This window comes from Bidens hawaiensis, unplaced genomic scaffold, assembly GCF_021521415.1.
Source record: "Bidens hawaiensis isolate Kalapana, Puna unplaced genomic scaffold, B.hawaiensis_p1.1 tig00001575_1, whole genome shotgun sequence".
NCBI classification, from domain to species: Eukaryota; Viridiplantae; Streptophyta; class Magnoliopsida; order Asterales; family Asteraceae; genus Bidens; species Bidens hawaiensis.
Window position 1 is genome coordinate 3,711,724 of NW_027491088.1, and position 27,568 is coordinate 3,739,291.

The 27,568-nt window shown below is 42.7% G+C and overlaps 1 protein-coding gene across 2 annotated transcripts; it reads left to right on the plus strand.

Annotated features, from left to right (window-relative positions):
- Window positions 1-2,804: 2,804 nt before the first annotated feature.
- LOC143588213 (glyoxylate/succinic semialdehyde reductase 2, chloroplastic-like) lies at window positions 2,805-27,230 on the plus strand. 2 transcript variants are annotated; one of them, XM_077069282.1, is made up of 12 exons: window positions 2,805-2,992; window positions 4,197-4,275; window positions 4,454-4,519; window positions 4,600-4,675; window positions 4,752-4,807; window positions 4,932-5,016; window positions 5,092-5,152; window positions 5,256-5,308; window positions 5,386-5,456; window positions 5,547-5,619; window positions 26,798-26,902; window positions 27,000-27,230. In XM_077069282.1, the coding sequence occupies exons 1-12, from the start codon at window positions 2,851-2,853 to the stop codon at window positions 27,156-27,158; spliced, it is 1,026 nt and encodes a 341-aa protein (XP_076925397.1). In that variant the 5' UTR covers window positions 2,805-2,850; the 3' UTR covers window positions 27,159-27,230. The 2 variants fall into 2 exon arrangements, with proteins under 2 accessions (XP_076925397.1, XP_076925401.1); XM_077069286.1 differs by lacking the exons at window positions 26,798-26,902; window positions 27,000-27,230 and adding exons at window positions 5,703-5,807; window positions 5,899-6,135.
- The last annotated feature ends 338 nt before the right edge of the window (window positions 27,231-27,568 follow it).

The following is a 27,568-nucleotide window of genomic DNA, read 5'->3' on the forward strand; positions in this document are numbered from 1 at the left end:
ATCGCCTTCGGTGGCTGCCACTCAGCACCGCCCGCCGCATATATCAACCATCACCCTACCATCACACATGCCGCCCACAATCACCGCTGCCCACCACCGCCGCCACTGCCATCAATCACCACCATCGGCGTCCTCCGCCACCTCCACAAACCATCGCCATCAGTGCCAGCCACCCACCACCTCCAGCCACCCGCCGCATCCATCAATCATCGCCCCACCATCACACACGCCGCCCACCGTCATCGCTGCCCACCACCACCTCCACTGTTACCGCCACCACCACCTCCACCGTTACCGCCACCGCTCCCACCACCACTCACTACCATTTTAATTTAATTTTTTTGTTATTTTTTTCTTACCTACCAACAATACAAAGTAATGATTTTTTTCATTCTCATGTGGTAACCAAACAGTTCATTGGAATGGTAATAACCCATTCCATTCCTTTGTCCATTCCATTACCACGTATATTCCATTCCATTACCCCATACCAAACAGACCCTTAGTGTTTCATGTTAATCGGGTTCGATTTCTGCTCGCATCATTTAGTTTCAAAGGTATCAAGGTGATGATGGGAGACTAGGTGAGTAGGTGGCTATCACAAGTTGAATCCTTTAATTGACGGGTTTTATCTCATCGCACTGTCGTGTCTTCGGGTGAGTGTTCAAGGGCGTTGGCCTTATGTGAGGTTTTTCGCGAATCAAAAGACGAGTGTATCCTGATACGGTAAATTTAGCCAGTAGCCCATTTGAATGATTCGTTGGTCGTTCAAAAAAATGTATGTTGTATTGTTGTTAATAATATATTGGAGTATTATGTTTAGTAGTAGCCGAAATAGATTATGTTCGTGTTTATTTCCTTGTATTATACTTAAAAATAAAAAAAGAAATACTCATAGGTTGATACAAAAGAAACAGTCGATCGTACTTTTTTTTGTTTTATTGTTTGTTTTATTTTTACTTTTTATGTTATTTTATTTGAAAATCAAAAGATGATATGAGGTGTATTGGAAATCAAGAGACTCTTTATCGTAATTAAACATGCAAGATTTACTATCGGTGGAAGTTAATTCTTTGCCAACTGGAGTATGATGCGAATATGTTGGTAATTGAGTAAGAGATATAAATATCTCAATATGATACCATGTAAGTTTTAGGTCGATGCGTCGTGTATATGGTTAGCAAAATGACAGCTTGAAATTTGTTTTATTTATGGCTCATCTAATGGACAGCGCCCACATTTATTATACATTGCATATTTATATTTTCGTAATGATGGTGAATTTATTTCCCGAATTATTAATGGCCATTAGAATAAGGGTTGAACTTCTTTAACCTTATGTTCATATACGAACTACTTTTGTTGAGATTATCACAAAACATCTACAATTAATTGATCGTGGGAGATAAAAATCACATCTATTGCCCTTATTACGTTGTTGCTAACAAATACCACTAGTTTTGGTTTTGGCTCTTCCGAATCATTCATGTAGGAGATCCTCACATTTTTTTATATTTCGATAGAAATGTTCATTTTTTCATAAAAAATTAGAAAATTGAACCAATAAAGATGTCATTTTCCGTTCATACATTGAGTTGAATACCCCATTCAATAATTGTTTTGGACCCAATCATATGAGTCAACAGAGTAGGCAAATCTCGTTTAATACACCGGACATGACTCGGTCATTAATAGAGTAAATAAATATGTCATTTCTTGAAATTCATTTTCTAATTCAAAATCGTGGTGATGTGATTTACAAGAGTAACACTAATTCACATTAAGGCCCTGTTTGTTTTTGCTTCTTTCCTCTTAATAGAGGAAAACGTCTGATTCGGTCAGACGTAATCAGACGTGGGGCTGTTTGTTTTTTTTCTAGCATTAAGAGGTTCAGTGTCTTTATAGCATATGAACCAGTAAGAGCTTTTAGTGGGTCTGAAAACCTCTTAACCCAAAAAAAACATATGTTTGTCTCCGGCCTCAATTAACTTCTAACCCGGAGACTAGGCTCCATCTCCGACGACTAGAGGTTCGTCTATAGCCTCCACCTCTTAATGATTCAGATTTCAGACATTTGAACCACCTCTTAACATTCAGATGTGATATTCAGATTCAGACTTAAATCTCTAAAAAAAACAAATGGGGCCTAAGTCAACAAATCATCTAATATTTTTGGTCTGATGACTCCTTAATTGAAATTAAAGTTTAAAGGTAATCAATCACAACACAAAAACACGAGAGTCATTTGATAAGAGATTTGTTTATGACTCCTTAATTTTCCTTTTAATTTTTCCTTTTAATGAATCAACACTTCCAACATTAGGGGGATAATAATAGTAGTTGAAAAATGATTTAGTAGAAAATGGATAACTAAATGTGTGAACCCAAAGTTTAAAGGTAATCCAGTTGGTAAGATTAAATAATTAACTAATAAATAAATGGGTATACCCGTTGACTCACGAGTCACGAGTACACCCAATACGTAACATGTATCAAGCTGGATTTATGACATGATTTTGCAAACAAGTATGTGAATTGGATTGTCGATACTCATCCTTTTATTAATAAGTTAGTGCACACTAGGATGGCTAAAAACCCTAACCTCAACGAGTATATGTAAAACCTGTAACGCCCGGGACCAGTACTGAAAGTCCGAAACCACATACTCATTTATCCAAATAATCCCGAAAATTTTTAATTTTGTTTTCCACCAACCCGAACCCTATTTACAAAAACATGCATTTTCAAACATGTTATCCGCAAGTAGATAAAAAAAAAAAAAAAAAACACACACACACACATCGAAGTGTGTGAGAACATTGGCTGAACCAAAGACACAACAACAACACTATGGTGAGTCTTGTGAGAGGTGTCAATTATTCGCTCATGGCAACAAGCTTTTGTCCTTCACTCCCTCAACACTTTAAACCAACACCCATCATCAAATCTTCTTCTTTCTCTTTTAAAGTGTTCTCTTCTCTATCTTCACCAGGTAACTTATTATGTGTTCAGTTTCATCTTATGTACTTCATTTTATGTTGGAAATTAGTCATGACTAGTACAGAGTTTATATGATTAATATTGGTGTGCTCAGTTTTGTCCAATTCTAATGAAATTAGTGAATGTTATAGTCAATTGGGGGGGGGGGGGGGGGTGAATTATAAGTTTATAACCATTGTTGATAATTTAATAAAGTTTTGATGATAATAATGGCATTGTGTATGATTAAGACCATGTGTAGCGGTTTAACTATAAGTGTCACACCGTCACGTAGATACGAGGTCTCAGTGTCTCGCTAACTTCTCCATTAAAAACGCGTAATGGTTTGACTAAAACACAATTATTATTTAACTTTTTTTTAATGTAGAAATATGAATGGATGAATGTGATTGGTTGGATTTGTAGCTAGGTCCACACACTTGAGCCCCTTGTCTCGTTAACCGGTTGACGCCCAGGAGGGCTCGTTCCATTCTGGCGCCTGTATGTGTGGGAATAGTTTTGGTTTGGCGGGTGTTAACCAGCCACGTGGCTTTTGCGCCCACTATAGCCAGCCTAAGTTGAGTGAAACATAACATTCTTGAGCATGTTTGGTAGCAGTGTTGTAAAACTTGCTAGGCACTAGTCGGGACTCAGGAGTGGGGTACCGACTAGCGATTAATCGAGAATTGGATTGGGATTTTATCTTTAATTTTTCAAACTTCTATCTACACACACACACACACAAAATTTTTTATATAATATTTTAAATGCTTATAAAGTTTTGACCCATTTTAACAAAAAATTGACTGGCTTTGACCGGTTACCGATTTTAGGGATCTATTAGTTGCATAGGCAGCCCAACAATTAGCGATTAATTGCCGGCTAGAACCGATTTGTACAACACTAGGCAGCCCAACAATTAGCGAGTAATCGCCAGCTAGAACTGATTTTTACAACACTGTTAGTAACTTCTCTAAACTTATATCACATTTTCTACAACATAGGGAGATTGTTGGTTATTGGTTACAAACTTTGTTAAATCAGTTGAAAATGCTGCTGTTATTCTCTCTTCTAGAACGCCTATAGACGGGACTTTATGTGAAAAATGGAGCATGAAATGTGTTTCTTTAACATTCTTTCTGTGCTAAAACACTAAATAACTTAAAATTTGGGATTATGTCATGTATATTTCCTTCATTCTTTGTTTCATATAGCAGATGAAACTCCTACACGTGTGGGCTTTCTCGGTCTTGGAATCATGGGTTCCCCAATGGCACAAAATCTCATAAAAGCCGGGTACGAGTCAATTTCTCTACTTAACATGCTTACCAATTCTATATGACTTGTGGTTTTATCATGTCAATTGCCTTTTTTGGAGCCATGTTATACATATCTAGGAAAAACATCATGTTCTTTTTATTCATTATCATTAACATGCTGTTTACAAATTACAATATATATTGGTTTCTTGTAGATGTGATGTGACTGTTTGGAATAGAACCAAGAGCAAATGTGATCCTCTCATCGATATTGGTGCAAAGTAAGGTTTCATGACGTAATTTCAACAGCTTTGTAGCATAATCATTGATGCGGTTTAAATATATTGTTTTGTATGAGCAGATATAAACCGTCCCCTGCAGAAGTAGCAGCATCTTGTGATGTCACATTTGCCATGCTTGCTGATCCTGAAAGTGCAGTGAGTATGTCATATATAATATTTTTTTACATATTATAAGTCCACGGTGGATAATTATGGTAGCTTTTACGATCAGGTGGTTGTTGCTTGTGGAGAAGATGGGGCCGCCAGTGGAATGAGTCCAGGAAAAGGGTATATATGTCTCTCGCACGGGAATAATATTACTTAGTTATCTATAGTTTAGATGAGTATGAAATAATTTATAAGGAAGACTAATATTTTAACACGTGTTCATTCTTTGGATGGATGATTTTAGGTATGTAGATGTGTCAACCGTTGACGGGCCCACATCCAAGTTGATAAACGGACAAATAAAAGAAACCGGAGCACTATTTTTGGAGGTGATTAATTTTTACTGTATTTTTTCCTTTTAAAAAGAAAACCGTAAAATAAAGGAATATGTTGCATTGGTTTAGGCTCCAGTTTCAGGGTCTAAAAAGCCCGCAGAGGATGGGCAGTTAATATTCCTCACTGCAGGTAAACTTTATCACCTAAAGTTAATAACTTTAAAGTTTAAACTCGATTTTGATTTTTTTTTAGTTGGTAATTTTTATTTGGATATTACATGCCCTTTTTGCAGGTGACAAATCTTTATATGAAAAAGTTGCTCCCTATTTGGACATTATGGGAAAGGTACACGTTTTTTCTTTATATTAAGAAACGTATATTACTTTTTAGGAAACCGATTGATGTTTCTGCTTCGACTCCAGTCAAGATTTTACCTAGGAGACGTTGGAAATGGAGCTGCAATGAAACTTGTTGTAAACATGATTATGGGAAGGTTGTGTGAATTCTTTTTTTTTTTTTTTCATTTTTTGTGTTGAGCGATTCGGTTATATGTGTATTAAGCTTATTAATATTATTATTGTAGCATGATGACATCTTTTGCTGAAGGACTGCTTCTTAGTGAGAAAGTCGGACTTGATCCAAGTGTGGTTGTAGAGGTACTCTGAAATCAACTCACTTTAACTAACTTTTGATCAGATTATAAGCAATAATATCTAAAGTTAAAATGCATTTTTTGCAGGTGATATCACAGGGTGCCATTAGCGCACCTATGTTCTCGCTGAAAGGTCCTTCAATGGTGTAATCTAAATACCCTACTGCTTTTCCCTTAAAGCATCAGCAAAAGGTATACCCAAACACTAAATATTGATCATTTTACCTAACACTCACTTATTGGATGACGGTCAATCACTCGTATTAATGGGCATGTCGTGCAGGATATGAGGCTTGCTTTGGGATTAGCCGAGTCTGTGTCTCAGTCGACACCAATAGCTGCTGCTGCAAATGAGCTTTACAAGGTGGCTAAGTCTCATGGTTTAAGTGACCATGACTTTTCAGCAGTCATTGAAGCACTTAAAGTTAAACTTAAGGAATAGAAATGATGATACCACTTTAATTTTTCCTGTATTTTTCGAGTTATTTTTTATTGAACCGACAAGATACTATCATTGATGAATATGATTGTGGCACTATGTCCTTTTATGGTATTAGTTTTGGATTATATGCTAGGATGTAATATTCTGGGTTTATTAAAGGTTTTGGGATGTGGGATATTGGGGGGACACTCAGTCCCACACAAGGATAACCACTTAACCAGTTTAATATTCCGGTTGTGTTCGGACAACATGTTTACCTTCTGAATTAAATGGACCGTGTTCGTGTTGATGTGTCTAAACCGTATGATTAATCATGTCAAACAGCTTAAAATTAGAATAAAAAGTAAAAACAAATTAATGAGGTTAACCTGCTAACCCTTTTGTGAACGTGTAACTGTAACCCATTTGAAGAGGTAGGTCCCAGCAGAGCCCAGTTGGACCCGCAAGACTCACCTCAAAGAGGGACGTCTGCGCAGTTGAACCCGCAAGACTCACCTTCAACAGGGACGTCTGCGCAAAGGCTAAACTCGCAACCCCTTGAAGAGGGACGTCTGCGCAGAAACCAACTGGGCCCGCAGGACCCACCATGCTCAGAGACGTGACGTCCTTACGCGCAGTACGCAAGCTGTTCCCGCAGGAAAAGCCTCCCAATGGTGAAGTACTCCGCCTGTTCCCGCAGCTGCGGATACAAGCCATCAGGGAAGGCTACCTGCGCAGCAAGGCTACACGCACAAGGCACTTAACTCTTAAATAATTCAGTAATGTCACCTGAAGAAGGAGTGAGCAAGCCGGGAACACTCCCGCACAAAGCCGGGAAAACTCCCGCCCAAATAAGCCAGTCCGTACGATACTGGAGGATCTTTTGTACTGTACCTGACGAGGTATGGACAAAAGATCTGACCAAAGATACGACAGCTCACTGACAACAGTATGACGAGCAGCACGCTCTTGTACTGTATGTCACTATTAGCCGCTGCCTACTCACCAACCTGTAGGAGGACGTGCATAGCCTGCAGTTGGTGGAACAGGAATAGTACACAGCCGGCCTGGTCACTATCAGCCGCTGCCTACCCACCAACCACCAGCATGGCATGTGCGTAGCCCACAGTTGGCAGAACAGGAACACTATTCAGCCGGCTGTACCTGCTTGGAAACCTACCTTCGGCTATAAATACTCCAACACCTTGGAATGGTATCATCTTATCTCATATCTCATATCTTGATATATTACCTGATATCTGCTCTAGTCATTCTCTTAATATACACTTATATTCAAGAGCAATCTAGTCTGATTCTCACGCCGGAGGGTGATCACAAGGAGGTACCCCCCTTCTCAGTGACGAGCTCACGGTGTCTGTTTTGCAGGTTATCAGAACCATCTTTGCCGGACTTAACCCTCGTGGGAAACATCTATTTAACCCCCAGATTGTCCATAATCTGCCCGGAGCTGATTAGTGTTTCTTCACCATTGATCTGGACAAACGAATACCAATGATGCACAGTAATAACTAGTAACGAACCACGCCCGGACAAATGAATATTGATGCATACACTGATACAAACCGTACTTGCCTAAAAAATAAAAAAGAATACAAAACGAAAAAAAGGGGAAAGAACAAAGATCACCGCGAGGCAACGGTGGCCAAATTCATATTCGTTCCAAAGAAACTGAAACTAAAAGAAAAGGAGTACCATTTAGAATTTAATAAAAATAAAAATGATAGAAAGAACATCACAGGCCAACGGTGGTCAAATTCATACTCATTTCATATTATAATTTGATTAAAAAAATAAATAAATAAATAAAAATTGAAACATCACATACGAGAATGGAGTGGTGAAATTCATAATTCTTTTTCAAAAAAAATAATATAGAAATACCCTATCAAACATAGGGATGAGCAATATCAGTACCGGTACTGAAATTGATACCGATTTGGTACTGTCGGTACCGAATCGGTACCAAAGTTTTAAGTTTCGGGATCGGTACGGTACCGATACAGTACGGTTCGGTATGGTACCGGTACGGTTCGGTATGATACCGGTATTTCCCGATTTTTTATCCTTGGTACCGGTACCAGGATGGTACCATACCGGTATTAGGCTCATCCCTATTCAAACATACCAAAGCCCAATATGTTGACCAATCCATATAGATCCAACCTTAGCAAGCCCAGATTAAACCGGCCCATTAGGGTTACAACGTACTTGATCATTATAAAAAGAAGGTACTTCTATAGCATAAGAGGCGGTCATTTATTTATAATCTGTTAAATTAAATAAAGTAATAGGATATGCATGATATTTTGATTGGTTTTTAAGGATATATTTGATATTTTGAAGTTTGGTTTGATATATATGATATTTTGTAAGTTTGTAGGGATATGTATGAAATTCTCTCTTTTCTATAGCATTTTGTTTGATGAAAATTTGCAGGTATAGATTTGTTGGATCTCCTTAAATCAGGGATTCACATATTCGAAGCTTCGCCTGCTCATCTTTATGCAATTCGAAAGAAAAGAAAAAAGTTTTCTCCTGTTGTGGTTAGAGTTGTTGTAACCAATGTTTTGAGATCTGACTCGGACGCCTTACCGGGACAATGGTCAGACCGTCCGGGAGGGCGGACCGGTATTTGACCCGGATAACGTCATAAATAATTTAAATATATTTATATATATACATATATAATTTCTATATATAGAAAAAGTAATATTAAGGAATTTTCATGTACACTTATAATTATTAGTTCACTATATAAGATTTATATTTCAAGTTATGAAGCAATAGTTAGTGTTGGTTGGTTGGCTGAATGTTGTTTGTTAAGCACTTCATCTCGACATGCTCCTAGGTTTGAAACCCGGCTGTAGCAAAACTCTTTTATTCATTAAAACCAGGTTCTACCGGTTCAACCGGCAGTTCATCGGTTCCGGTCAGACCGTAAACCGGCAGTTCATCGGTTCCGGTCAGACCGTAAACCGTCAAACCCGACCGGGTTATTAGAAAACGGGTTATATATGTGAACCGGACCGGCATGCCTACCCGGTCCCGGTCAGACCGGTCGAACCGGGCGGTTCAAGTTTCAAAACATTGGTTGTAGCACCTTACCTAAAGCGCACATGTGAGGACGGTATGATACGGGTGAGTTTGACTCCTTTTTTTCTTTATCAAGCACTTTTTAGGTTGCCAAACGGGTATAAAGTTATAGTGGGTCATAACGAATTTGGTTGAGTTGGGGGATTGACTTGCAAAATGTTGCATTTTTCTTTTTATATTTTGCAAAAATGCATGTCTTATTTACTTTTTGATTGCTTTTGATTCTTAATGTTCGGACATAAATGTTGAAAGCTTGTCATTCTATGTACGAAACATCACTCCTTGAGGGATGCTCTCAAGGAGTTTAAGGGGCCATTCCAAAGCCTTGGTAAGTTTGTTGTTTTATACCATATCCTTTAATAAAATAGTACCTAAACTTTATAATATATAAGAATTCATCTGATAAGTCGAGGGCTTTGTATGAAAAATACGAAGTGATTCGTGTGTCAAGTGTCAGCATATTGGATCTTGATAAGTTGAGGGCCTTGTGTAAAAAAAATATGAATTGATGCGTGTGTGTCAAGTGTCAACATATTGGATCTTGATCCCAGATGTGATCCACTCCATTTACAATTGCAATATATCAAAAAGATGAAATCACATTATTCCAATAATTGGTTTCATTTGGTATAAATTATTTGGACTGAATTATGATCCATTTAATAGAGACAGATCCAATCCAGGTTCATCTACTAACCCGACCCATTATCGTGTACATGGTTGTTGTGTGGAATGAACCTGCAAGTACCGTACTTTGCTGATAAAGATGCATCCGTACATAAAAGACTTGTTAATGAAGAAATTGATTGAAGCAGTTATGAGAGACAAACACGGAGTGGCCGCGAGATTTACCATGATAACACAATACTGAAACTTAAAACTCATACGCATCTCTTATTCAGTTTTCTGGTGAGGTGATTGAAAATAACCTAAAAAACATAACCACATTCGAGTAGTTTATGAGCAATGCCGGCTATTATGACATCAAAAACAATATCCTATAAAGAGAATTTATTTAAGTTGAAAAAGTTGTGTGAGATACAAGATAAAATCATTGTTTTTACAACGGATACCTTGGTGAATGCAATACTTAAGAGGTAGGTCCCAGCAGAGCCCAGTTGGTCCCGCAAGACTCACCTTGAACAGGGACGTCTGCGCAAAGGCCATCTGCTCCCGCAGGACCCACCATGCTCAGAGAACCTTACGCGCAGTACGCAAGCTGTACACGCAGGGAAAGCCTCCCAATGGTGAAGTACCCCGCCTGTTCCCGCAGTTGCGGATACAAGCCATCAGGGAAGGCTACCCGCAGACAGCAGGGCTACACGCACAAGACACTAGCTACTTCAGTAGTCACATGAAGGAATGAGCAAGGCGGGAACAATCCCGCCTAAATGAGCCAGTCCGTATGATTCTGAAAGATCTTTTGTACTATACCTACCAAGGTATGGATAGGACAGACGATCTGACCAGAACAGCCCATGAGCCAATCACAGGGTGACAGCTCACCGACAACAGTGCGAGGAGGAGCACCCTCTAGTACTGTTTGTCACTATTAGCCGCTGCCTACTCGCCAACCCTTACTGTGGGACGTGCGCAGCCTACAGTTGGTGGAATAGTGTTACTGTTGGCCGTAACCTATTCACCAACCAGCATGGCCTGCGTATAGTCCACAGTTGGTGAGACGTGCATAATCTACAGTTGGTGGAATAGTGCAGCCGACTTTGTTACTGTTGGCCGTAACCTATCCACCAACCAGTATGGCCTGTGCATAGTCCACTGTTGGTAGAACAGGAATACTATTCAGCCGGCTGTACCTTCTAGGAAACCTACCTTCGGCTATAAATACTCCAACATCTTGGAATGGTAAGATCCATCTGATATCTGCTATCTTGTTATCTAGCAATCTCTTAATATACACTTATATTCAGAGCAATCTAGTCTGATTCTCACGCCGGAGGGTGGTCACAAGGAGAAAGCCCCCCCTTCTCAGTGACGAGCTTACGGTGTTTGTTTTGCAGGTCCCCTGAAGAACAACCTTCTCTGCTGGACCTCATCCTCGTGGGAAACATTACTTAACCCTCAGATTATCTATAATCTGCACCGGGTCACTTAGTGTTTCTTCATTGGCGCCATCCGTGCATAAAAGCTAGAACTAATTTAGTTTTTTCAAATTTTCTGAAGAAATGGTTAACGTTACTCCGGTCCAAAGGCCAGTAACCGACCAAGAAACCCCGGTAACAACCCCAGCAACTGGGGGGAACACCGGCGGTTATACAATCCTTACGAACACTACCCCGACTACCCAAGCGGGGGCAAGTGCAGTAAATATTCCACTGGGGTTCACCGATACCCAGCTGGAAAAACGAACGAGGGTCCCTCGCCAAACACTAGATCAAGTGAAGGCGTGGGCCGAAGCACGTCAGAAAGAGTTCCAAGCTGAATTGGACGAACGCTTGCGTTCGGTTCAACAGGCTGACGAATTCGGCAGTACTCGCCAACACCTCATTATGAACAGCGAGGGCGAGTACTCAGATGACGAGAGGGAGGAGTCCGATACCGACGCAAACCCTCGCCATAAGGCGAAAGGGAAGCGTAAGGAAACGGACTCCCAGCCAAAAAGGAATTTTGGGGAAGCCTTTAAACCGACAAATGCGGAGAGAAACCCGCGTGACTTCTCCAAAACCTTTAGACCAACTGCTACGAATGCAGGAAAGTCAAAATTTGCAAGGGATATTGCGGAAGCAATCGCCCCGAGAAGTGCCAAACAAATGTCCAACATTGGCACTTATGATGGTCTATCCGACCCAGACGACCATTTGAACAGGTTCATTGCGGGGGCTACCGTCAGTAACTGGACGGAACCCACGTGGTGTTACATGTTCCAGATGACTCTGGTCGGAGCAGCCAGGGCATGGTTCGATCGTTTACCGGTCCACCACATATATGACTGGGCGGACTTTCAGAACAAGTTCAGCCAACACTTCAGCCAGCAGAGGAAGTATACTGAAGAGCAGTGGACGATCCTCAACTGCGTTAGAGAGGAGGATGAATCTTTACTAGACTTCATCACCCGCTTCAACTCCAAAAAGCTGAGTCTGGGCAACATAAGTGAAGATCTTGTTCGCGCCGCTTTCATCCAGGGCGCCGAGTACCCAGAGCTTATCCGCACATTGACGGGTAAAGACGGCATGCCATCCACATGGGATGCCATCATGACGGCAGCCAAGCGCTTTGCCGAGACGGAGAAGCAGCTGGGAAGAGATCTTCCCCAGAGTACACACCTCTACACGCAGAGGACAAGGGAGAACAACGTTAGGATCGCCCGGGAGAACAAAAAGAGGCGGCTAGGTATTTGGCAGTCAAGGGTAAACTTTGACACCTCATCCAGCTCTCGCCCTCTTGTTGGCGGAAGGGACAACACACACCCTTCAAACCGAAAACACCGGTGGACGCCACTCACCAAGAGCGTCACAGAGATATTTGCCACGGAAAAATTGCCATGGCCAAAAGCCCCATTGATCCGGCAGAAACCTAATGCGGATCAAAGCAAATCCTGTGATTTCCACGGGACAAAGGGTCATGGTACTGAAGAGTGCACATCCCTGAAGGATATTGTTGAGACATTTGTTAAGGATGGAAGACTTGCACATCTCGTGGCATCAATCAAGAAGGGAGGAAGGAATGACAACCGGTACAGAGGTAACGGACGAAAGCCCGTCGACATCAGCATCAACATGGTTCATGGCAAGGTCAGAGGAAGAAAAAGACGAGTAACAGAACCATGCGCGTGGAAGGAAGCTGAGGTGCGCTTCCCGCGAGTGCCAGGAGGCCCCAGCAAAGAAGGCCCCATCGTCATCAAAAGCCAGCTGGGGCATTACATCACTTCCCGCACTCTTGCTGACAACGGCGCTTCGTCGACAGTGATGTACAGGCAGTTCTTTGACAAGCTGGATGATGAAGACAAAGAACGCTTGGAAACGGTCTACGCTTCAATGGAAGGGTTTGACGGCAGTACAGAAACCCCCCTGGGTATCCTATCTTTCCCCGTTACTCTTACCGATGGGAATCATTCACGCACAGAAGACGTGGATTTTGTCGTGATGAGAAAGCCACACCACACGTACGACATCCTATTCGGAAGAGACGGGATGGCAAGATTCAACGCCGTGGTATCTTCAGTCCACGGCATGATGGGATGGCCAACAGCTGAGGGTGTAGCGATGATCACTGGCATTCCCCAGGTATGCATCGCATCTGTCTCATCTAAACCCAAACCGAAAATGGCTAAACCAACCATCACCGAACCGGAAAAATGGGCCTTCAATGGCAAATACCCCGACCAGGCCGTTACCATTGGACCAACAATCGTTGATCCCACCCGCACCTTACTCAAACGCTTACTGCAGAAAAACGCCGACATCTTTGCGTGGGCACCAGCTGACATGACTGGTGTACCCCGAAGTAAGGCAGAGCATAAGCTCAAGTGCGATCCGGCTGTTACGCCAGTCGTACAAAAGCGCAGAGTAATGGGGCCTGAACAAACTAACGCGTGTAGAACCCAAGTCAAGGAACTCCTTGACGCAGGCATCGTACGCGTCAGTAGATATCAAACATGGGTTGCAAATCCCGTAATGGTACCGAAGAATGACAAACAATGGCGCATGTGCATAGATTTCAAAGATTTGAACAAAGCATGCCCCAAAGATTGTTATCCGTTACCAGAAATTGATCTTAAGGTGGATTCGTTGGCACCATTTCGCCTTAAATGCTTCTTGGATGCGTATAAGGGGTACCACCAAATCCACATGGCCATAGATGACCAGGACAAAACCGCATTTCGGACGCCCGATGGTACATTTTGTTATAAAATGATGCCATTCGGACTTAAGAATGCAGGGTCCACGTACCAACGACTGATGGACAAAGAGTTTCATGCCAAAATCGGGAGAAACTTGGAAGTCTATATGGATGATTTGGTCATCAAAAGCCTCGAGCCAGAAGCGATGTTGAAAGACATTGAAGAAACTTTCAACATGCTCCGAAAGATAAACATGAAGCTCAACCCGAGCAAGTGTTCATTTGGGATGGAAGAAGGGAAGTTCTTGGGAGTCATTGTTACTAAAGATGGCTTCAGAGCGAACCCTGAAAAGGTCGAAGCCATTGTTAAAATGGAATCACCTACCACCATCAAACAGGCTCAGACACTGAATGGACGACTAGTCGCACTTAATCGCTTTTTGGCAAACCATGCGGATAAGTCGTTTCCTTTCGTGTCAACATTGAGAAACTGCTTAAAGAAAACGCACTTCCGCTGGACACCAGAAGCGGAAGCAGCTTTTCAGGAGATTCGGTCACGCCTGATCGAACTCCCAACACTTACAGCACCACAAGCGGGAGAGGAGTTAATCCTATACCTTTCCGCAACAGATAGAGCAACCGGGGCAGTCCTGCTAGTAGAACGAAAGGCATCCAGATGCCAATCTATTATGTTAGCCGTGTACTAACAGACGTAGAAACCCGGTACTCTACCCTCGAAAAATTAGTCTTAGCACTTATACACGCTTCACGCAGGTTAAGATGATATTTCCAGGGCCACCCAATCACCATTCTCACCAACTTCAAACTCTCAAACGTTCTAGGCAAACCCGAATTATCGGGACGTCTGGCCAAATGGGCAATTGAATTGGGAGAATATGCAATTAAGTACAAGCCACGACCAGCCATAAAAGGCCAGGTCCTGGCCGATTTTATTGCAGAAGTCCCCGCTTCGCGGGAGAAAGAGTGCCAGGAGGAGGCTCAACCCTCCCCAGCACAGGACATCAATGATGTCTGGCGACTCTACACTGATGGAGCAGCCAGTAGCGAGGGTTTAGGCGCAGGGTTAAAATTATCCAACCCAGCAGGCCAAGAATATACTTACGCTATTCGGTTGGATTTTCCAAGTACGAATAACGAAGCCGAATATGAAGCATTATTGGCCGGATTGAGAATTGCGCGTAAGATGGGAGTGAAAAACTTGGAAGCCCACGTGGATTCCATGCTGGTGGCCAACCAAATAAATGGGACGTACACGGCTGTGAACGACACAATGGCCCTGTACCTCGCCCAGGCAAAAACCCTTATGCGTGATTTTAATGATTGTAAAGTCATACACGTCAAGCGCAGCGAAAACAAATCTGCGGATGCGTTAAGCAAGCTTGCATCACTAGCCTTCACCCACTTGGGAAAGGACATCCGCATTGAACTCCTCGAAGCACCATCAGTCCCGCACAAGGAAATTTGTGTCATCCAAACCGGTACAGAAACGTGGATGACACCAACAATAAATTACCTTGCAGCAGGAACACTACCAGAGTCAAAAACACAGGCAAGAAAACTACGCTGTAAAGCACTGAATTATCAACTCATCGATGACACCCTTTACAGACGTAACTTTCTTGGCCCACTCTTAAGATGCGTGGACAACCAAGATGCTGACTACCTCCTAAGGGAGGTACACGAAGGCATCTGTGGAGTACACGCAGGTCCACGCGCTGTTGTAGCTAAGCTAAACAACGCGGGATACTTTTGGCCGGGGATGCATACGGATGCGCTGGCATACATCAGAAAATGCAGGTCTTGCCAGCTCTACGCACCCAACACGCACCGCCCGAAGAATGAACTTGTACCAGTCACCTCTTCATGGCCTTTTCAGAAGTGGGCCATCGATGTGACAGGCCCATTTCCCACAGCAGCAGGAAATGTTCAGTTCCTAGTGGTAGCCATCGACTACTTCACCAAGTGGATAGAAGCAAAACCCTTAGCCCAAACAACCGCGAAACATATCAAAAAATTTATTTGGGAATTTATTATTTGTCGTTTTGGACTTCCACAGAATTTGGTGAGCGATAATGGCACCAACTTTGCTGACAAGAAGCTACAACAGTGGCTGAAAGAACTTCAAAACACCCACACCTTTACCTCAGTGGCACACCCGCAAGGTAATGGTGAGGTGGAAAGAGCAAATAAGAGCGTCGTCGAAGGCATAAAGAAAAGACCCTTGGAACACAGATCCGGCTGGGTGGACGAGCTTCCGCACGTCCTTTGGGCAAACAGAACGCTGAAGAAGGCCAGTACGGGAGAAACCCCGTTCAGTCTCACTTATGGCACTGAAGCCATGGTCCCGGTCGAAATTAGTTTACCCTCACCAAGGGTCTTGATTCAGCCAGAAGACAATGATGCGGAAAGACGGTTAGACCTTATGCTAACCGAGGAACGCAGAGACTTAGCCGCAGTGCGTGAAGAGAATTACAAACGACAAATGCAAAAGTACTACAATACGCGGGTAAAACTCTGCAACTTCAATGAAGGAGACTACATACTGCGTAACAACGAGGCTTCGAACCAAGAACGCCCAGGAAAGCTGGCCCCGGTCTGGGAAGGGCCATACGTTATCAAACAAGTTCTGGGAAAGGGCGCATACCGGCTCGAAAGGCTCGATGGCACTCCCATCCCAAGAACATGGAATGGAGCTCAATTACGCAAATGTTATATGTAGATCAATTCCAAACTTGTAAAGAAAATGCCTAAGAGCCACTTCTAATGGAAATGATTCTCCTTTCACAATGTGTTGATAGCCTTACCTTTAACTTATGAACTTCCCATGTGCCGGTATTCACCGCATCAATGTGTGAAGAAGTAAGTAGTTGCGTGTGGAAGGCGGCAAAACCCGCATAAACACAACGCTAAAAATGTTAAAAAGTTCTAAGGAAAACCTACACGCAGGTCAGATGTAAGTAAAGTTTAGCCATCTTTGTAAGTGCAAGTGACGGTCCTACCCGCACAATCACGAACAAGGAAGCAAAACTTCAACCTACCATCTACCACGTTCAAAGGTTAACTTATTCTGAACACTTAGAAAATTTCAAAGGAAAAGATGAGGTAAACTTCCACGCAGGTTAAATGTAAGTTTAGCCATCCTACTAAGTGCAAGTGACGGTCCTATCCGCACAATCATGAAAGAGGAAGCGAAATAAACTTATAATTTACCACGTCAAAAAGTTAACTTATCTAAGTACTAAAGAAATTGCTAAGTGTAAACATGCGTAAAATAAACAAAGAAAAGGACAAACACATTCTTTATTTCATCGAAACTCGAATATTACAAACATTGCTGGGTATATACCCGCATACAAAAGAAATACAAAAGCAAATATCTACGCTAGTGGTGGAAAGGGATCTTCTGCATCATGCTTCAGGACCACTTCCACTTGGACCCGCACCATCAGCAGAGTGTGGCGGTTCAAGGAAAGCTCTAAGGACAGCAAGCCCATCATCAGCAGCAGCAATTTCATTCACCTTCTCCACCACCGGATGCGGGAAGGCAGCATACTGGTTCACTGCTTGGTCGTAAATAGTTTCAGTATCCGCATTATACAAAGGGAAGTTGGAAGGCGGGACGCCTTTCTCAGCAAACCCTAGACCAAGCAGGAAGCCGGTCCGTTCCCCATCCTCATGAGAAGCGTTGAGGGCTGCGCTCATAGCATCGTCGTAAGATGTCTCTGAAAAGACCCGATGCACAACCTACAAAGAAAATGTACAAGTGTAAAACTTTTCGGTCACAAAGGAAAGCGTGAAGACAAAGCTAAAATACCTGAGGCAACGCTTCTCGAAGAAGCCATTCCTTGGCAACCAGAGCTTCTTGAAGGGCGGCTTGAGCTTGGGTGCAGGCGCGTTCGGCTTCGCTCTTATTAAGATTGGCAAGAAGCACATCCTTTGCAGCGGCCTCTTCAACGCCCTTAAGCTTCCGCTCGGTGTGCTCAAGCACGCCCCTCTGGTCCAGAATCTCTTGAAGCTTCTTCGCATCCTCCATAGCCAAGGCGTCATGAGCCTGTTGAAGAGCCTCTAATTTGGCTTTAAGTTCTTTATTCTCCAGGCGGAGAGGCTCAGCAACAGCTTCAGCCTTGGTGGCCCTCTCGGTCGCGTTCCTCGCAGTCTCCTTAGCTAGCCGAAGCTGTTCGTTAACAGCTTGGGCAGCCTTGGAGCGGGCCTCGAGTCGCGCTTGAACCTCAACCTCGAGGGCCTTGAAGGCCTTATCCTTCTCCGCAGCCACTGCGGTTAGTTTTTGGTTCTCCTCCCGGAGAGCACGCGCCTGAGATACTTCTTTAACGCGAGCTGCTTTCAACTTGTCGTTTTCACGACAAAGCAGCTCGACGCGTGGCTGCATCCGGGCCAGGAGAACCCGAAGCTCGTTGGTTAGCCTACCCTCCTGGTAGCTAACCATGGCTTCCCCCAACGCACCATGGGGAGCAGCGTGGCGAGCCCAGTCCACGCACTCCACAGGTGTGCGAAGGGTTGTTCCTCGGCGAATGTTCCATCTTGGAACATACACTTCATTGGAATCCGACACTGCAAAAGAAACAAAGCAATTAGGAAAAGATGATAAAAAAAAAAAAAAAAATGTATAAAGGCCAAAAGAACCCTACGCACCTGTAGGGTCGATCACGGGCCGATAGCCACCGAACCCATCACCTGAACCTAAGGGAAATCCATCCAAAAGGTCAGGCAGATGGGAAGGTAACAAAGATTGGCGAGAAGCCTCGCGCGTACCTGAAGGTTCGGCCGTCGAGGCCGATGGCGGAGGCGGCACGGTTTCCGCCGCAGTAGATGGCGGAGGCATGGTATCCGCCGCGGTCGCCGCCGTGGAGTCATCAGCAACAGTAACCGCCGGCTCCGTGAAGGATGCTGTAAAAATCGCACTCACGGCCGGCGGTGACGTGATCTCGGCTGGAACAGTCGGCTTAAAGGAGTGAGCAACTGGACCAGCGGATGCAGGCGCAGGCGCCTGGGTCGACGCCTCAGGTAGGCTGACCGAGCCTACCGTCATTGGCGGAGAGGTACTCCTCTGCGCTCCACCCTGGAATGCGTCAACATCCACGCCTGCACAAGAAGATAAGTTTCAATAAATTTATAGTGATAAATCTACAAAGATAAGGACGTTTGTACTTACGGGTTTTCTTGAGCCTGAACGTACGGACGGGCGGGGACGAGCCCGATGGAGCCGGTCTCTTGATGCCGGTCACCGTCGTCGTCGTTGGTTCTCCGGAGGCAACAGTCGTAGCCTCCGGAGCAGTGGTCTTCTCACCACCGGGGTTCCCCGCCACCTCTTCACTATCTGACTCAGTGTCAGATAGAAGCACTGGATCGGCTGTGGAGGCCACCTTCTCCTTCCCCTTTCCGCCGGCAGCTTTCCTCTTCCGCACCAGCGAAGGACCATCTGCGGATTCCTCAGAAGAAGGGATGTCAGGAATTCCGGCAGCGGGTACAGCATTGAGGGATTGAGGATAGAATATCGCCTTACCTGGCCGCCGGTGGCTCAGGATCTCGTGGCCCAGCGGATAGACCTCCACAAACCGATCCGCCGTTTGTTCCAGGATGGGCAACTCGCCCTCGTCTAGAGCACGAGTACCCATCCGCGCGGGACCGTCAGCTTCCCGCGGGTACAGGAGCGACTCCAAATCGTTCCCCTCTGAAAGAAAAGAAACAGTTAGAAGACAAACTCGTATCAGCAAAAAAGACAAGACATACCATAAGGAATAGAGTTCAAACCGTATTCGAGAAGGATGGGAACCTGAGACGCCTCCTTCCACACCCGGCTCATCCCCAACATCACCATCCCGGACTCCGCAAACCGGTAAACCGGAGATTGGACCAGGGATATCATCGAGAACCATTCCGCCTCCTGGTAGTTGGTGGCGTGAAGGCTCGGAATTGATTGGCCATTTTTAAACTTCATGGCAAGGGGGACGGCGCGGGCGGATATGTAGAAGAACTCCCGCTTCCACGATCGGAGACTGCGTTCGGTCGCGCAAATCTTTAAACCCTTAATACGGGTTGTCAGGGTGTACCATCCCTGGATGCACCTCCAAGTGTAGAAGGTCATCAGGCGGTCCACATGGGGCTCGATGCCCAAAATCCGGCACACCCACTCGAAGTGGCGAATCTTGGCGATCGCCATGGGGTGCAACTCGGTCAGATGAACACCGTGCCTCTCAAGGACACGGTAAACAAACTTTGTCAATGGGAACCTAAGATTCCCATAAACAAAGAATGTTGCATAAACCCCGATCTTGCCTCTGGGGGCATCGTACACGGTCTGATGGGGTTCAGGAAACTCAGGCTCGAGAGGATCGAGCATGAACTTCCTAACAACATACCGGTACTGATCGCCAGGCAGAGCACACTGGCACTCGCCAGCAGTACTCCTATCATCGGTTGTAGACTCGAAATCATGTGAAGACATCTTGCAGAAGGAAGAAGAAAGCGATTTCAAGGGAATGCTCGACTGAATAGAGGAGTATTCACCGGAAATCGCTGTAAAGATGAAAAGAAAATGTGAAAGTGTGAATTGGAAAGGATCCTCCACCCCCTTTATATACTAATCGCAATTAATGCGGTGAATTTAATGCGGAGGAGAGAGAAATCGAAGGTGCAATGAAACTATGACGCGTGGCAAAAAGCAAGCTGGCAACAGCTGTCAAAAGGACGCGTGCCAGTAATTTTGCGGCCACGCGCCCGAAAAATCGCGCCCACGCGCCTGAAAAAGCGTCTGGAATGACCATGTACTGTCACGTCACCATAACTTCCTGCACGTCCTGACACAGTCAGAAGAAACCGTCGCACGACGTTTCAGAGGTTTGGACTGTTCTTATCTTTCCACCAACCCTTCGAATTTCAAAAAAATTCAAAAAGATTCAAAAAAGTAAGCGGGAAAATACCCCTTACCTTGGCAAACAAGTAACCATGAGCCGGGTGCGGGTACAGCGTTAAGGCAAAACCCTTCGCATACCTAGCACCCGCAGGGAATTGAAGCCAAGAATAACTTGGCAAACAAGTAACCGTAAGCCGGGTGCGGGTACAGTGTTAAGGCAAAACCCTTCACATACCTAGCACCCGCAGGGAATTGAAGCCAAGAATACCTGGGCAACCAAGTAACTATAAGACAGGTGCGGGTACAGTGTTAAGGCAAAAGCCTTCACATACCTAGCACCCGCAGGGAATGGACCCCAGTACCTTGGAAGTAAAGTAACCGTAAGACGAGCGCGGGTAGTGTTAAGGCAAAACCCTTCACATACCTAGCGCCCCGCAGAGAATTGAAACCAAGAAGGATCTTCTGAGCAATGCTTGCGGATAGAGGGATAACATCCCCGCATAACGGGAACGTCGAGAATTATATTGTTTGAAACTCCGTGATGGAATTGGTGGTCTTAACATAATTGATCACTATGTTGAAAACCACCAGAACCCCATGGAGAATATATACAAGTGAGACTCAACGCTCCTGACTTGCGAGAAGGTTACATACCTACCCGCATCATACCCAAAGATCAAGCAAAAAAATCGAGAAATTTTTGCAAGTGACATTAGGAAACCCGCGGGAAGAATCCCCACGGAGAACCTTAAAACTAAAAACCCCTTTTCAAAACCCCTTGCTTAAAGTCCAAAAGTTCACCTCACTTTATTAAACATTCATGAGAAGAACATTGGACTGGGGGGAGTTGAAGAGGTAGGTCCCAGCAGAGCCCAGTTGATCCCGCAAGACTCACCTTGAACAGGGACGTCTGCGCAAATGCCATCTGCTCCCGCAGGACCCACCATGCTCAGAGAACCTTACGCGCAGTACGCAAGCTGTACACGCAGGGAAAGCCTCCCAATGGTGAAGTACCCCGCCTGTTCCCGCAGTTGCGGATACAAGCCATCAGGGAAGGCTACCCGCAGACAGCAGGGCTACACGCACAAGACACTAGCTACTTCAGTAGTCACATGAAGGAATGAGCAAGGCGGGATTGTTCCCGCCTAAATGAGCCAGTCCGTATGATTCTGAAAGATCTTTTGTACTATACCTACCAAGGTATGGATAGGACAGACGATCTGACCAGAACAGCCCATGAGCCAATCACAGGGTGACAGCTCACCGACAACAGTGCGAGGAGGAGCACCCTCTAGTACTGTTTGTCACTATTAGCCGCTGCCTACTCGCCAACCCTTACTGTGGGACGTGCGCAGCCTACAGTTGGTGGAATAGTGTTACTGTTGGCCGTAACCTATTCACCAACCAGCATGGCCTGCGTATAGTCCACAGTTGGTGAGACGTGCATAATCTACAGTTGGTGGAATAGTGCAGCCGACTTTGTTACTGTTGGCCGTAACCTATCCACCAACCAGTATGGCATGTGCATAGTCCACTGTTGGTAGAACAGGAATACTATTCAGCCGGCTGTACCTTCTAGGAAACCTACCTTCGGCTATAAATACTCCAACATCTTGGAATGGTAAGATCCATCTGATATCTTGTTATCTAGCAATCTCTTAATATACACTTATATTCAGAGGAATCTAGTCTGATTCTCACGCCGGAGGGTGGTCACAAGGAGGAAGCCCCCCCCTTCTCAGTGACGAGCTTACGGTGTTTGTTTTGCAGGTCCCCTGAAGAACAACCTTCTCTGCTGGACCTCATCCTCGTGGGAAACATTACTTAACCCTCAGATTATCTATAATCTCCACCGGGTCACTTAGTGTTTCTTCAAATACCTTTCTGATTGAAGGCGGAGTTGTATTGTGGTGTGTTATATCCAAATTAAGTAGGTTAAGTAAGGCAGGATTTCCACTAGCATGGACAATACCAACTTGTTTGTGACAATGCTGGTAGATACAAATATTTTTGTAATAAAATGATACAAATACATTTAAGTATATACGTTTGTGTTTGTGTGTGATTATGGTTTATGTCTTGAAATTTGGGTGTAAATAACCAAAAGAAAATTATTTTATTAGTGTAGTTAATACTGCAAAAGAAACGGTTTAATACAAGATCGTTTGACAACGCCCATATGCAAGATGTGACGCTTCTTGTAGCTTTTCATGTGTAGACTGTAATGTCAATTAACCCTAATTTGGGTATATTTTGGGCTATTAGTATGTGAAAAACTTAAAAAATTTGTTCTTGTTTGATAAATATAAGATTTTGGGGCTTCGAAGGGAGATTATAAACGAGTAATAAGCCATTACGGATCTCCCAATGCTAATATTGTTGCTCAATATTTTAAGCGTTTCTTTTTTCTTTTTTTTTGAGAGGGGGGGGGGGGGATTTAAGAGAGTTAGCTAGATGAAAGTTCATGTTAAAAATGTTTGAATGAGAGTTAAATTTATAGAGTAAAAAAAATAGACCCTTAGAGCTCGAGATGGCCAACGCTACTACCCTGCTAAGGATTGTTTTTCTCTGGTATTGAGCCCTACGGCCAATGTTCCTAACGGTACCAAGATGGCACTACATCTCGTCATTCGGGCACTCCGTCCATCTTAAGATGATTCGAACTCAGTTAAAAAAAATGGGCAATTTCATATATACCCTTACAAATATTAAAATATCTTATATACCCATGCCAAACCAAAAATATCATATATGTCCTTACAAAATTATTAATATATCATATATACCAAATTCATTATTTTTTTATAAATGACATATTACCCTGGTTCGATTAGATACGATAAAAGGTTTACAATGTAGACCATTTGATATGATAAACCTTCAAAGGGTGCAATTTTTTTACAGGCACGCATAGTCCAACGAGGGGCTTTGGGCCCGCTAATAGAGATGGTACAATCTACAGACGTAAAGCTAAAAGAAGTGTCGTCTTTTGCACTTGGGCGCCTCGCAAACGATCCAGTATTAAAACTGTCTTTTTTTTGTTGAATGCATTTGTGTTTTTTTAATGCTAAAATTCCCGCATCTATTAGAATCATCACAATCAGGTTGGTATTACTCAAACTGGTGGAATTTCGGCTTTGTTGAGGCTACTTGATCTAGAAAATAACACGTTACAGCACAACACCGAGCTGAGAAGAGGTTCTTGATGATACACCGAGACTTGGAAAACATGTAGACAACGCATTCGGAAGGACAGTTGTCATCATACGCCGACGTAACACCCGTGGACTATCCTTTCGGAAGCCGGACCGGAGTGGTTGCTTCCTGTAATGGGATTTTGTGTGTCTGTGAGCGCGGAATTGGCGCGATCTTCAACCAGGCGCATATATACTAACCGTGCACGAGCTTCCTTCTTGGAGTATTGGTGTACATGGCTTCGATTTCGACCCGACCATCGACGATTACAAGATTCTGAGGATAGCCAACGCCGAATTTTTTGTGCACCTCTAGTTCATATTGGTATTTAGTAGCTTATATTGAGTAGCTAACCGTTACCTTTGCTATGGGTGATTGTTATATTTCCGAGACCACCGATTCCAACAATAAATAACTTAAAGATCTTTATGTAATTTGAATTTGTGGCATATCTCCTTTATAACATAAATAAAATATAAGTTATTAAGACATCCGAACAAACTAATGTTAAAAAGGGTAGTAATTTACAATCTACATAGAATGTTGCAATGCAAATTAAATATTTAATATATGTTTTAAGAAGAACAATATGTAACAAAAATAGTGTTAGCGTATTTTGGTCTAAAAACGGTGACTCGAATTGAAACAGACTCGTCTTTGGTTCAGTTTTAGTTCGGTTCGGTATAGTTGAGATTGAATGGAAGCCCGACCTACATAACCATTATTCGATCTTTATAACTTATATGAATGTGAGGTTATGCAAAAAGAAATAGAAAGAAGAATGAGGAATGTGTAAAGAAAATAAGTGAAACAAAGATTTGGATTTCAAATCATTTTATAAATTAAAATGGAGAAAATTGAAAAGCTTTGTCGGTAAAAAGTTTTTAGTGTTTTTACTAAAAACACTAAAAAGTAACTATAGCTTTAAATAAAAACAATTATAAAATTGTGTAGATTTCTAATCATTTTATAAATTGAAATTGAGAAAATTGAAAAGGTATGTCAGTAAAAACACTAATAAGTAATTGTAGCTTTAAATAAAAGCAATTATAAAATTTTGTGAATGTCAAATCATTTTATAAATTTAAACTGAGAAAATTGAAAAACTATGTTAGTAAAAACACTAAAAAGTAACTTAGCTTTAAATAAAAGCAATTATAAAATTTTGTTGTATACATGTATAAAAGACAATGATGTACCAAACTGTTTTCATTTCTTATTTTTTTCAATTATCATTCTATATGAAAGTTTAGTGTGGAAAGAAAAGAGATTCTTGGTTTACATCACAAAGGTCCAATCGAAATGAGATACTTGAGATCGGTTCATTAAAAAGTTTGATCGAGCCAAGCTTAAAAGTAAGTTGTTTATTAAATACGCCAGAGCCTAAAAGTAAGCTCTATAATAAATGTGCCCGAGCTTCATTTATCAAGCTCCAGCCGGCTCACGAGCTTAAATGAGCATGTCATTTAAAAAATCTTTATAATATATATATATATATATATATATATAATATTTTGAATACTAAACGAGCCGAGTGCGAGATTGAAAATTACTCACGAACCAAGCTCGAGTTTTAGAAACAGAGATCGAAACAAGCCAAGCCGAGCTCAAGCTTCGGGTAAGTTAAAAGAGTTTTTGCTATCAAAAACTGAAACCGAACCAACCATTTTCTATACCGGTACCAAGTTTTTAAAAAATTCAGCATCGGTATCTAGCTCATCCCTAAATGTTACCGTGTCATTGATCACGGATCCTTAAAGCTTAGTTATTTTTTTAAAACATAAAATATATAAATAGTTGAACCGTTAAATAGTTTTAAGCGTGTATTTATACCTTTCCACTCGCAGCGAGTAATCGTTGACCGGGTCGCTGGGAAAGTTTTGTTACCGGATTTGATTCAACTTATCAAATTTGTATATTTCATCTCTACTCGGCCCGATCCACACGTTGGTGAACATAATGCCCAAAATGTCCGCACCATACCGTCGGAGTCAATTTTATTTGTGGCCGGATGATGATTTTCAAAGCCAACTGCTAATTTTCATAACATATTTCAGGGCAAAAGCAACGGTGGTGGTTGATAGAGAAAAATGATACGTTAGGATAGAGAAATAATAAGAAGAAAGTGTAAAAATATATGATAATGATGAGAGATACAAGACCTATATATATAATGTATATTGGCGAGTAATCCGGGATTCTTCATGGAGATTGATTGAGTTGTCGCATTCTGAAAAAGACTTGTAACTACCCAATTTACTTTACCAAAAGTTGTTTTTAATATTTTTTTTTGTCTTTTCCCTTTTATTGTTTATCTTCTTTTTTTATTTATTTCTTTACACCTTTTCTATTTATGTACCGACGCGAATTTAATTGGTATTGTTTGAGTTCGTTGAAGTTACGACACTAAACACACAAAATAAATTAGTATAGCTTAGTCGGTATTGTTTAGGTTTGTTGCATTATGACATAAAAAAAAGACATGTTTTTAATGATGTGCATTCCCCGCGTTGAACACGTTTTGCTCGTTGCGGGTATGCTCCTCGTGTGCCGGATATGCTTTGGTTAGTATGGACACGCTCACCGGGCGCCAGATACACTCCGCTCAAAATGGACACACTTTTGCTGAAGGACTGCTTCATAGTGAGAAAGTAGGACTTGATCCAAGTGTGGTTGTAAAGTTACTCTGAAATTAACTCACTTTAACTAACTTTGATCAAATTATAAGCAATAATATCTAAAGTTAAAATGCATCTTTTGCAGGTGATTTCACAGGGTGCCATCAGCGCACCTATGTTCTCGCTAAAAGGTCCTTCAATGGTGCAATCTAAATACCCTACTGCTTTTCTCTTAAAGCATCAGCAAAAGGTATACCCAAACACTAAATGCTGATCATTTTACCAAACACCCACTTATTTCAATTGCTTAACGGTCAATGACTCGTATTAATGGGCTTGTCGTGCAGGATATGAGGCTAGCTTTGGGATTAGCCGAGTCTGTGTCTCAGTCGACACCAATAGCAGCTGCTGCAAATGAGCTTTACAAGGTAGCTAAGTCTCATGGTTTAACTGACCGCGACTTTTCAGCAGTCATTGAAGCACTTAAAGTTAAACTAAAGGAATAGAAATGATGATACCACTTTAATTTTTCCTGTATTTTTCGAGTTCTTTTTTATTAAACCGACAAGATACTATGATCGATGATATGCGCCTCATTGAACACGAACATTGTGGCACTATGACCATTTATAGAATTCGTGTTCTTTGGTGTTAGTTTGATCAAATTCGGCTATATCAATTGACAATTAGCGTCAGAGCTTCGGCTCGATCGTTTTACTTATACCGGCAATCAAATTCTTGTTTCAAGTGCAAGAATGGTGAACGCAAAGTTTTATATCGATAAGTTTGACGGCAAAAGCGATTTTAGTCTATGGCGTGTAAAGATGAGGACTCTACGTAAGTCAGAGGATTTCAGATGCCTTGTTAGGAGAGCCAAACATGCCAGAAGGGTTAAATGATAAAGAAAGAAAAGATA